The following is a 12,165-nucleotide window of genomic DNA, read 5'->3' as shown; positions in this document are numbered from 1 at the left end:
GTTGCACATGTTATATTGAGATGCATTGAGAGCTCATAAACCTACACCCCAGTGTTAGTGCTCCCGCCCGTGGCCAGGGCACAGTCCTTCATGTGATGTTCACCTCCCGCACCTTACGCTCACCTTGGATCCAAGGTAGGTGCACAGTCCTGTCGTACATACCACTTTAGGTGGTTCTGACTCGTAGGTGACCCGTGATTATTCGCACAGTCTTCACGTGATCGTAGCACTTAAGTGTATTTATTTACACCCAGTCCTGTTGTACAGACCACTTTAAGTGGTTCCGACTCGTGTGCAGATATACTTATTGAGTTATTGGCTAGCCATGATTGATGAGATATGGATAAGTCGTACAGGTCACTATAGGTGACTCCGACTTATATGCTAGCCATGATTGATGAGATATGGATAAGTCGTACAGGTCACTATAGGTGACTCTGACTTATATGTGATAAGAGCATATTCATGCGACTTACTTAGCTTGTTTTCGTGCATCTATGTTGTTAATTCATAGTTGTTTTAGTAGTTTAAGCCATTTTCGTGTGTTTTTAGGTTCATATGGCTAAGGAAGCAAAAAGATGCATTTTGGAGCATTTTGGAGCAAAATTGGGCTTGGATTGGATTGCATTTGCTTGGAGCCAAAGTGTTGGACGAATTTGAAGGCCTTGTATGCACTTTGGACATAAAACAAAGTGCCTAGCCCAATCAAACAATCCTTTGAGCCATGCAAAACCTCTAGCCCAATCAACAACCCTTAGCCACATGCATTCACATGCATCACAACCCCAAAACCATCAAGAAACACCATTCACACACACATGCACTTAATCCTTCATCATTACACCACCTTCTCCATCTTTATTCCACATGCATTCATCATAATTCACCCTAGCTACCACCATTCACACACACATGCACTTACTCTTTCATCATTGCACCACCATTCACACACACATGCACTTACTCTTTCATCATTGCACCACCAATTCAACACATGCATTTCCACCTTCCTACTTCATCATTTCATCCACATGCACTCTCAATCATAACAACCACATTCACTCTTAAACAATCACCCACATATTCTCCCATTCCCCCTATAAAAACCCATGCATTCATACACAAAAATCACATCTCATTCACAACACAACACTCCTCAAACACTTCCATTCTTTCCTTAGCCGTGAGTCCCCCCTCCCTACTAATCCAAACACCAATCCTCTTCCACTTCCATCACTCCTCACTTCATTCCACACTTCCATTCCCCCAAACCATCTATCCTTAGACCTTATGCTACAAAGAAGAGGAAGAGAAGAAGGCCTAAACATTCATACAATTCAAGTTTGAGTTGTTGGAATGTTTAGGTGTATCTTTGATTTCAATGTTTAATTTCAATTCTCTTTGTTTTGTATGAGGAACTAAAACCCCCTTTAGCTAGGGGGTGATTCGAAATAAATGTTTATGCTTGCATTATGATTTGATTACTTTTAATTACGTTTCATAAGTTGTGAATTCAATTTGTTTAACTATTTGATTGATATCCTATTTATGTATGTTTATTAAGAATGAACGCTTAATTTTCATGCATGAATATGACGCTAGAATATAAGTGAGTTTCACGTAATAGTTATGAACTTATATTCACAAGTAGTGGAGGTTGCTTATAAACAATCGCGTTAAACAAATTCTTGGCATAAGTTTCATGCAATCATAGTAACGAATGCCTCGTCAACACTTATAGTTTTCATGTTGCTTAATGATTCTTGCTTGTATCTCTATTATGCAATTCATGTAGGGAACTTGTGAGGAATGCTTTGGATTGTCGTATGCAATCATCCAATTCATTAACTTAAGGAAAACTTGACGGTTAATTTAAGCGGACCTAATTAACCCGGGGCGTTGAAAATTCATGGTTTATTGAAAAGCAATTAGAAATCGTTTTGTATGCAAGTATAACATGTATAGAGATGAACCCCTTAGCTAGCTTCCCATCCATTCATTTCCGTCAAATCCATATTTACAATTTGTTTTGTTTCCAAGTATCCATTTTAGTTTAAAATCGTCCAAATCCAATTCCCCCCTATTTTGTTGAAGTCTTAGTCTTAATCTTTCTTATTTTTAGTTTTGCTTTCTTCGAGCATTAAATAGTGTTTTATATTGTGTTTTTACGTTTTTAAGTCAAATCCAAGTGATTAACAATCCCTCCTAATCCCCGGTCCAAAACGATCCCTACTTATACACTTCACTACAATTTGACAAAAAGAGGGTTTAATTTGTGTGCGTATAAATCTCGCATCAATATGCTAGCCATGGATAAGTCGTACAGGTCACTATAGGTGACTCCGACTTATATGCTAGCCAGGATTGATGAGATATGGATAAGTCGTACATGTCACTATAGGTGACTCCGACTTATATGCTAGCCATGATTGATGAGACATGGATAAGTTGTACATGTCATTTTAGATGACTCTGACTGATATATCACTTTGTATTGATTAAGTTCATTTGGCCTACTCATTAATGTATGGTGGAGTTGATGGCAAACTGTGGTTTTGGTCATTTCTGAGTATGATTTGGATATATGTATATATGTTGTACTATCCTATAGAAAACGATAAGGGAATTAGGGTTATTACTGTTAGAAAGGTAATAGTTTTGGGAAGCTTGGTTTTACTGCTTACTCACACTTTCTGTTTTGTACCCCTTCAGGTTTTAACTGCTGAGTTCGTATCGACGAGGATATATAGCTAATCTTAGTACTGGTGGCTACTTTTAAGGGTATGATTCTTACCCACACTACTGTACCTTACTTATGCTCTGACATCGCGTGTGAAATGGGTTCGCTCCCACTCTTAGCGCACTCTGGTATTTAGACACTTTTAGATTCAAATTTATTCACTTTTTATACACTATCACATTTTATAGCTTCATCACCTTCCAGGTGTCGGTCAGCACAGCTCGATTCAGAATCTAAGTGGACTTTCTGGGTCGGGGTGTGTCACTCAAGGTTTCTCGTTTTCAGGCTTTTCTTTTCTTTTCTTTTTAACAAAAAAAAAAAAAAAAGAAAAAGAAAAAAATAGTTGAAAAAAGGAAAACTAATAGAAAAAAGTTTGAAAACTTTGAGTTTTAACGATAAGCACAAAATAAAAGATAAAATAAATAGTACTAGAATTAATTTTTTAGTATAAAAATATAATTTTTCGTTAAAATAAACCGTACCGAGTTAAAGATCCCTTAAAAAAAGATTTGATAAAGACGTTGACCTTCATAGCATTTTTCGCCAACAATCATCAGGCGGTCACGATCACTCCGCCTTTGAAATCCCTACGACTTCGCGCTTCAATTAAATCTCTCTCTCTCTCTCTCTCTCTCTCTCTCTCTCTCTCTGTGACTTCTTTGAGAAGTTAAACCACATTGGCTTCCTTGCAACGCAATTCGATTAGGGTTTGGCCTGAAAATGTCGACCCGGAATCGCCGTCAACCGCCATTGTCATCCTCGTTGTCGGAGGCAAAGAAGCCCTCGATTTCGCATCATCCGAACAAGAAGCCCATGGCGGCCAAGACCCAAGTGCCCAAGAAGCGAACTGCTCTCGCTGACGTCACGAACCAGAGGAATAGGTGTCAAAGCGTTCCACCGACTCTAGCTTCGTCGAAGCCCATGGTTCGTCTACTCTTCGTCCTCGTTACGTTGATTAATTAATATATTAATTATTATTTGATTCTGTTTCTTGAAATGTTGAATTTCTTGTTTACTCAGAATTAGAAATAAAGTCTTCGACCAAAAAAATAAAAAATAAAAAGAAAATGTTGAAATTACCTGAACCTTGAATATTGCTTTCTACGTAACCCAAATGTTGAATTATTTTTTGTTCATTGATAAATTATTTGAAGTGGTTTTGAGTTTCTACAGGAAATTGGGGCGATTTGATTGGTTTAGTAAAATGGGTTCGTTGATTTCTTAAAAAAAAAAACAGTATCTAGTTCAAGATGCTTAATCTTCATTTTAATGTATATTTAATCAATTTTGATAGCATAAATCACATAAATTAGGTCAAGGTAATTCTTCTAGGAATGTTCGAAATGCAGATTAGAGTTTAATGTATAATTTTAATTCATTCATATATGTATAAATTTGGTTCCATTTAGCAGCTGGTTAAATAATTAAATACCTATCTTTGTCTACTTTCGACACAAAATGTTTGTAGAGTGATTACATCAAATTGCCCTTCAATTTATGGATATAGCAAAGTTTTGTAATATTTCAATTTGTGTTAACATGGAGAAGTCAATGCTTTTTGACCTTACTACCGGGTATATAGGTGTATTGACAATAATTTTTTGATAAAGAGATTGACTGTGTTGTATACTTGAAGGTGCCATGTACAAATAAAATTGCTAAGACGATTGCCAATAAGACGACTGCTAAGATGACAAAGGAAGTGTCATCTTGCACGAGTAATACTGGCTTGTCAGGGAATGTATTTCAAGCATCATTGAGTGCAAAATCAAACATCCTGGTTCCTTTCAGTGATACATCATTCTCAGGAACTGATCTGGCTATCGAAGTAATTCAAACTGATCCTTCTCCAAGCAGCAGTGGTACTGTCCTTCCTGCTCTCAGTTGCATAAATCATGCATTCAGAAGCAGGGATGCATCTCCAAGCAGATCAGTTAGTGCTTCAGTGTCTTTGGATGAGAGCATGTCTACATGTGATTCGTTAAAGAGTCCAGAATTTGAATATATTGACAATGAGGATGTTTCAGATGTTAAATGGATCGAGAAGAAAACAACTAAGAGCCTATTCATTTCGAACTCTCCAGGAAAAGAAGGTTTCTTCTTTTAAACGTTGTTTTCTTCTTCTTCTCTCTCTCTGCTATTTGTTTTAGTTGAGGATCCTCCCTCATTTAATTTGTTAAAAGAGACATGGTATACATCATGATCAGTGTGGTTGTTAGCCATGATACATTACTTAACCTTTTTTTATCAAGAAAATTATTTTCTGCCCTCTAAAATATATCATTTTTGAATCTTGATTTCAGCCAACATCTGGAAGAAAGATATATTTTTCGATATGGAGGCAACAGATAAAGTCGTTGCTATGGATGACAATTTTATGGATCCACAGTTTTGTGCAACCATTGCTCCTGACATATTCAAGCACTTGCGTGAAGCTGAGGTTTGACACTGCTTTCCGAACTAGTATGAATGATCCTGTATATAAAAATTGCTTATAATTTTGTAAGCTTCCTGTATATTACTGTAACCACTTTCTATACATTTACTTACCTTCTTATGAAGTTTTTCTTTGAATCTGCTAATATTTGTTGGGTCATTTAGAAATGACATGCTTACTACATGCTATTCTTAGTGGGTTGCAGTTGGACAAGGGTCTCATAAACATGTTAACACAATTTGATATCTGTAGTTGCAGCAGCATAGTTTTCATTCTGTCAGTTTTACTAGTTCTGGATTGTAAGCACAACCAGTTTAAACAGGCATGATGTTGTAAATTACTTTAACGAAGCTAACATCTTAAGGGGTAAATTGGTTTTTGGTTGTAAAAATTAGAGCATGTCCTTAGTAACAGCTATTTGGAAGCCAACGTGATTAACTGACTGTTAAAGTGGGATATGAAATGCTTGTATGCAATAGGTTACTTTTATGGAATTGCATTAAATTGTACATGCATGACTTTTTTTTTCTTTTTAGGTAAAGTATATAAAATAGTAGTTGGCTTACATCCTAACAAATCATTTAACATGCTACTGGAATAGTTGATCTTGAGTTCTAGTCAGTGCAGTTGCAACCTCTCTATAAAATGTTGAATTTCCATCTTTGGTCTCTGTACCGGTGGAAAGAGGCTCACATGGGAGATCAGAACCCCACTCTTGAGATCTTTCAGAAAATAAACATCATATTATTTGCTTCCTAACAAATTAAGATTCTAGTTATTATTGTAAACCGACAAACTTTATCAATATCTTATAAACTAGTTGTCAATTATTCCGATACATGGTCATTTTGTTTGTCATTTTTTTTGGTGGATTCTAACTGTAAAATAATGTTAAATCTCACTATAAGATTTGTCTATGCTACTTTAAGAAATTATGTCTACAGAATGTCAAAAGGAAAAAAATTGACATAATCGGAAAATTGTATGGATGGATGAAATGAGTATTCACTTGGACAAGAATTTCATGATCTAGGACATAGTCCTGTATTTTGGTAACCTATTTTCTTGTAGTATTATTGCATTAAAATCCAATTAGTGAATTAGCTAACTTGTTTAATTTGAACCCCATCTCCAAATTGGATATTAGTCTGCACATTTTATGTACAAATTTGTCTGTAGAATAAGTTCTTGCAACAATCTTTTCAAATTATTTATAACTTCCCCTTTCTTGCATCCGCTTGTGTAATGCGATTGGTTCGATTTCTCGGGTTTCAGGAAAATAGAAGGCCCTCCATGGACTTTATGGAAACAATCCAGAAAGACATTAATGCCGGCATGCGTGCTATTCTGATTGATTGGCTAGTAGAGGTAAACCCACTGTCTGGATTTGTTTAATGTGAAAGAACCATTGCATATCTTGAACAGTGGGTTTTCCTTGCATTATAAAAAAAAAATCTCATCTGTCAATATCATGAATTTCTGTCTGATTGATGGTGATCATGACTTATAGGTTGCTGAAGAGTTCAGGCTTGTACCAGAAACACTATTTCTGACTATCAACTATGTAGACCGTTATCTTTCTGGCAATGTGATGAATAGGAAACAATTGCAGTTGCTGGGTGTTGCCTGCATGATGATTGCAGCGTAAGATTTTCATTTACTTCATATTGTCTTTGGGCATGCGGATGTGTTTGACTCTATAAATATATAAAAGTATATGAATGATGCATTATAACTTAATGATGACAATCTGTCCAGTAAATACGAGGAGATTGTTGCTCCCGAGGTGGAACAGTTCTGTTACATCACGGACAACACATACACCAAAGAGGAGGTTGGGATTTTATTTTTGCTAATCTTAGATGGAGTGATAGGTGCTTGTTTGAGTTGGCTTTTGACTCTAAATAATACTGATCAATTACTGGGATGCAGGTTTTGCAAATGGAATCCTCTGTCCTGAATCACTTGAAGTTTGAAATGACAGCTCCAACTGCCTTGTGCTTTTTGAGGTGATGTGTAGCTTTGTTACTTTCACTCAAACAAGATAGTTTGCTTCTTTTTATTTTTCTTTTTCCCTATGGATATTGATTTCTGGATCATAAATTTTTCAGGCGATTTTGTTTTGCTGCTCAAAAGACCAGTGAGGTATTTGTCTTCGACTTGTGTTTTTTTGTTTAATTTCCTTCAATCATAAGATGTCCGAACATGCTTTAGGTTATGAAGTTTGTTACAAATCGTTATTCATTGACCATTGAAGTTGTTTTCCCATCTGAATTTGTCTTGAACGCAGGATAATTGAATGTTTTGTCTGCTGATGTCTTTTGATGTCATTGTGTTTTATATACCTAGCTTTACTAAATTTTAGTACTACTGAGACTTTTTGTCTTATGGTGCTGATAAAATCCTGATAATGTGTATTGTTGAATGTACAACTTTTCCTAGGTTCCATCAGAGCATTTCTGGTGCTTGGCCTCCTACATCACAGAGTTGTCTCTTCTAGAATATAGCATGCTTTGTTATGCCCCATCTCTAATAGCTGCTTCTGCTGCCTTCTTGGCAAAGTATATTCTTTCCCCTTTGAAAAAACCTTGGGTATGCTGTTACATATGAGAGTATTTGAAAAAAAGTATTTTCTATTCTTGCTGCGACATTTTTAACTGTCGTGTCTTATACACTTGTTTTATGTTCCAGAATTCTACGTTGAGACACTACACATGTTACCAAGCCTCTGACTTGTTTGATTGTGTCAAAGCGCTGCATCAACTGTGTTGTAATGGCTGTGGTTCAAACTTACCTGCAGTTAGGGAGAAGTACTGTCAACATAAGGTATGACAAGAACCTCTCTCTCCTTTTTCAACTCTTAAAGTGAAGTCGCAATAAGAAGTTTAGAACATGTTGCACTGCCCCTTGTGATTGCTTCTCTGTCTTCTTTCAAATTAGATTTCCTTTGATGATCGCGTTTCTACAAACATGCTATGATGAGATAAGCGAGAAATAAAAAACCGAAGTGTATTATTTAAACTGAATATCTATATATTAGTAGAAAACGATTTTAAGTAGGGATACCTTATAATTGACAACCACATTACTTTCATGAAGTTATATTATCTTTAGAATTTGAGAATCAATTACGGCATTTTAGTGAATTTAAGAATCAATTTGGCATGTTCAAATATTTTGATCCAATCTGAGACATTTCTATCTGTTTCAGTACAAGTTCATGGCGAAGAAGTACTGTCCCCCATCAATACCTCCAGAGTTCTTCCAGGATTTAAGCAACTAGAATCCTGTAATTTCCATGCCGGTGCCTACTGTAGAATTTTGTACAAATGTAGTTCTTGTTTGATACTTTGTTCTAATTCAAAGATCAAATTAGGTAGGAGATCCCTTCATTTTTTGTGTATTTTTGTGTATTATGTTTTGCTTAGGAGTTAGAACGAAAAGATTGTTGGTCTGGACTGGATAAAGCATTACTTCACCGATTGATTTTATCGTTGGGTTTCTTCGTCTCAGGTCGAGACATGGATGTGATGAATTTGTATGCCATGCTGATGTGCTTGCTTTACAGGCCGATGCCAATGGGGGCTTTATATGAAGCTCAAGTAAGAAATTTCATCTCCGATTAGACTTACCATTTGGGCTAGTAATTTCCTTTCTTTGGTAGCAACAAATTAGGCAACATTTAGCCCCAATAAGTAGTGGGTCCCACGAGAAAAATAGCTACTCATTTGAGCCAAATTTTGCCACTCTTCTCACTTGTGAACACTTAGGGGGTGTTTGTTTGCCCTCTTTAGCTTTCACTAGATTGGATTGGATTGGATTAAAGATTTAGTGCAATCCATGTTTGTTTGCTCTCAGGACTAACATTAGTGGTACTAGCGCGGACTCGCCTCAACTAACAACGGGGCTAGCTGGTCTTAGCGTGTCCCCTCCAAAACCATGGGACTAGCTAAGATGCCTCACTCTGCTCTCACCTCTTCTATCTACTTCTCTTGTTCCCTCATGGCTGCTCACGTCCTAGAATCACATCATCTCCCTCTCCTCGCGTCCTCTCTTCTATCCTCTATCCTGCGAAATCACACCACCAGAATAAGCACAAACTAACTTGACTTGACTTGTCGAAGTTGTTAGGGCGGAAGATTTGGTCGAAGGGGCCAGATCTGATGTTGTTCATGGTACGGGGCTTAAGATCCATGAGGACGGAGGCCTCATTGTAGTAGATGTTGATCATTTTGAGCTGGAGATCGGAGCCGACGTCTCCGCGGTACCTTTCGGTTGGGTCAACGTCGTGCTCGTCGTAGATGACCTTCTAGAACTTGAAGCCGATCTGGTTGCTACATTGGCCTCCCTGGATGTGCAATTTCTCTCTCTCAAGGAGATGAGATTCTTGAAAGTTGTGGAATTTGGACGAAAAAAGGGAGAGGGAAGAGAGATTCTTAGTCCAGAATTGGGGAATTTGGATGGAAAAAGGGTTGAGGGAAGAGAGAGGTTTCTTAATCTAGAGAGTGTTCTAGAACAAGAAAAAGAAAAAGAAGAAAAAAAAAAACAGAATTAATTATTATTATTTTCATTATCCTGCTTTTTAGTCCGATACTGCATCAACCGCTTCACAAAGGTAGTCCAACTTAGTCTAGTTTAAGCCAGTCCGCTTAGTCCTTAAAGCTAGTCTAGTTTGAGATAATCCGGTGCAACAAACACACTTATACTCTCTTTTTATTTTTTTTAATTCTTTTTCTTTACATAATTTTGTTCAAAGGTCCTCCTCCATTTTAATTGTATGTTTAATTCTTAAGACATAAAATGATATAAGATGTTCTACTAAAAGGGCTTACTTTGATTAATTACCAAATATAAACACACTACATATTAAAATGATGGGAAAATTTTTGAAATGTCATATGAACTTGTTCATACTTTTCAATTTGTCATATAAACTAAAATTTTAAGCAATTTGTCATACCAACTTTACAAAATTTTGAATTTGTCATCTCAACCCAAATCTGGTAGGTTCTCCATCCAATATAAGTCATATGTGCCTCGCACATGACTTGTGTGTAGGGTTATTTAGGTTATTTTAACATCTTTTCACAAGTTTTTTTTACTTTTACTTAGTTCAACCCTTAATTTTTTTACTTTTCTTTAGCACATATGCATCTACAACTCCATTTATGGCACAAAACGTCAACCTGTTTCTCATTTATAGAGCCTGTATGACATTATGTCTTTGTGACATGCTAAAATGCAAACTCCCATTTGTGTATCATTACATATTTGGAATAACCAGAAGAGAGTGCATTGCATGACCATTTCATTGCTATCATATAGAAAATAATGTTCCATTGCCTAAGAAACCCTACAGGTTTTTGTCGAATACAATTAATAAAAGGGAAGTAAGGTATTATAATGACCGAAATAACCCTAAACACAAGTCATGTGCGAGGCACATGACTTATATTGGATGGAAAACTTAATGGAGTTAGGGAGAGATGACAAATTTGACACACTTCGACCCAGAATGTCCACCTGGACTCCGAATCGAGCTATGCATGTCGACACCAGGAAGGTGACGAAGCCATAAAGTGTAGTGATATGGAAATGTGAGTAAATTTAAAACTAAAAGTGCCTAAATGTGAGAGTGCACTTGTGAGCGGGAATGAATCCATTTCACACGTAACGTCAGAGTATAAGTAAAGTATAGTAAAATAGAATGAGAACTTGGAAGGGCGAAAAAATGGATGAGTGGGCCTGAAAATAAAGCTTTATAAAACATTTTCGAAATGTAATAATCCTTCGCCGTAAAACAAGTATAGTTTCCAAATATATATATATATATATATATATATATATTACATATAGTATGAAAACATTTATCTTAAACTGTAATATCACTAGAATGTAACAATTCACAATATTTAGCATATAATATGCATGACAACTGGTAATCACAATAACTCGAATGAACAAAGATATAATATCGGATGCTCATTGACATATGCTGACACATGAGTTTATGCAGAGGCATTCTGACATGAACAAGACTGGTTGAAACAGTGACTTACGCTCTAGTACTACAATCACGTGAAGACTGGTGCTATGTGCATCACATACGAGTCCTAATTGCCTATAGCAATCTAGGACATGAATAACACCTACAGTGAATCCAAAGTGAGCGTACCATATGATGTGAACATACATGTGAAGCCTAGCCCTAGCCTGGACGAGCACTAACACCAGTGCAACACACGATGAGCATGTAAATACTATCATGCAATGGTAAATCAATAATTCACATGGACATAATACTAATCAATAAAATATTAATCATGATCATAAATAAAATCCCATAATAGTTCGCCTACCTGTGCATCCCGTAGGATTTAGCAAAATTCCGTAAATTCCTTCAATACGCTAATTCTCATAAATGTTAATATAATTTAGGTGTGCGTAGAAAATTCGTTATTAAATATATAAATGGAAACTAAATAAATATGTAATATTTAAAAGTAAAGACCCACTCACAAATCATGTCTTTGGGTTGAACCCACCTCGTGGGCATCGAAGATCCTTGCAATGTGTTTCACCTAGAAACCAAACCATTCATATAAATATATAACGTACTAATGTAAATATGAAAATCTTTGTAGTCTCATCTTGATGAACTTAGAATTGAAGGAAAATATTTGAAAAACTAAGTTCATTAAGCAACATATTGCATGCATTTAACAATTAAATGGCGGAAGTATAGTATGCTTGTATGCACTTTAAAACAAACCCTAAACCATGAAATTCAAACCCTAGTAGTGGTGGTGAACCATGACTCAACTTAAATCAGAGAGATAGAATTGAGATTTCTTTATACCTTTTTGGAGTTCCTCTTTGCATGAGTAAGGGCTAATCACCTATGAGAGGGCCTTCATTCCTCTCCTTGAGTTGAATTCCATGGCCTTCATCTTCATCTTGTAGCCTCCTTGGATTCTTGGATTTGGAT

The 12,165-nt window shown here is 36.2% G+C and overlaps 1 protein-coding gene across 1 annotated transcript; it reads left to right on the top strand.

Moving 5' to 3' along the window:
* Window positions 1-3,369: 3,369 nt before the first annotated feature.
* Window positions 3,370-8,776, top strand: LOC137711739 (cyclin-A1-4-like). The gene is made up of 11 exons (XM_068450997.1): window positions 3,370-3,664; window positions 4,377-4,833; window positions 5,044-5,180; window positions 6,453-6,545; window positions 6,688-6,821; window positions 6,936-7,011; window positions 7,110-7,186; window positions 7,289-7,322; window positions 7,620-7,769; window positions 7,869-8,003; window positions 8,389-8,776. The coding sequence occupies exons 1-11, from the start codon at window positions 3,461-3,463 to the stop codon at window positions 8,458-8,460; spliced, it is 1,569 nt and encodes a 522-aa protein (XP_068307098.1). The 5' UTR covers window positions 3,370-3,460; the 3' UTR covers window positions 8,461-8,776.
* Window positions 8,777-12,165: the final 3,389 nt, after the last annotated feature.

The sequence above is a fragment of the Pyrus communis genome, chromosome 1 (assembly GCF_963583255.1).
Source record: "Pyrus communis chromosome 1, drPyrComm1.1, whole genome shotgun sequence".
In the NCBI taxonomy this organism is placed as follows: Eukaryota; Viridiplantae; Streptophyta; class Magnoliopsida; order Rosales; family Rosaceae; genus Pyrus; species Pyrus communis.
Note: the sequence above shows the minus strand (reverse complement) of the source record. Positions and strands in the feature narration are given on the sequence as shown.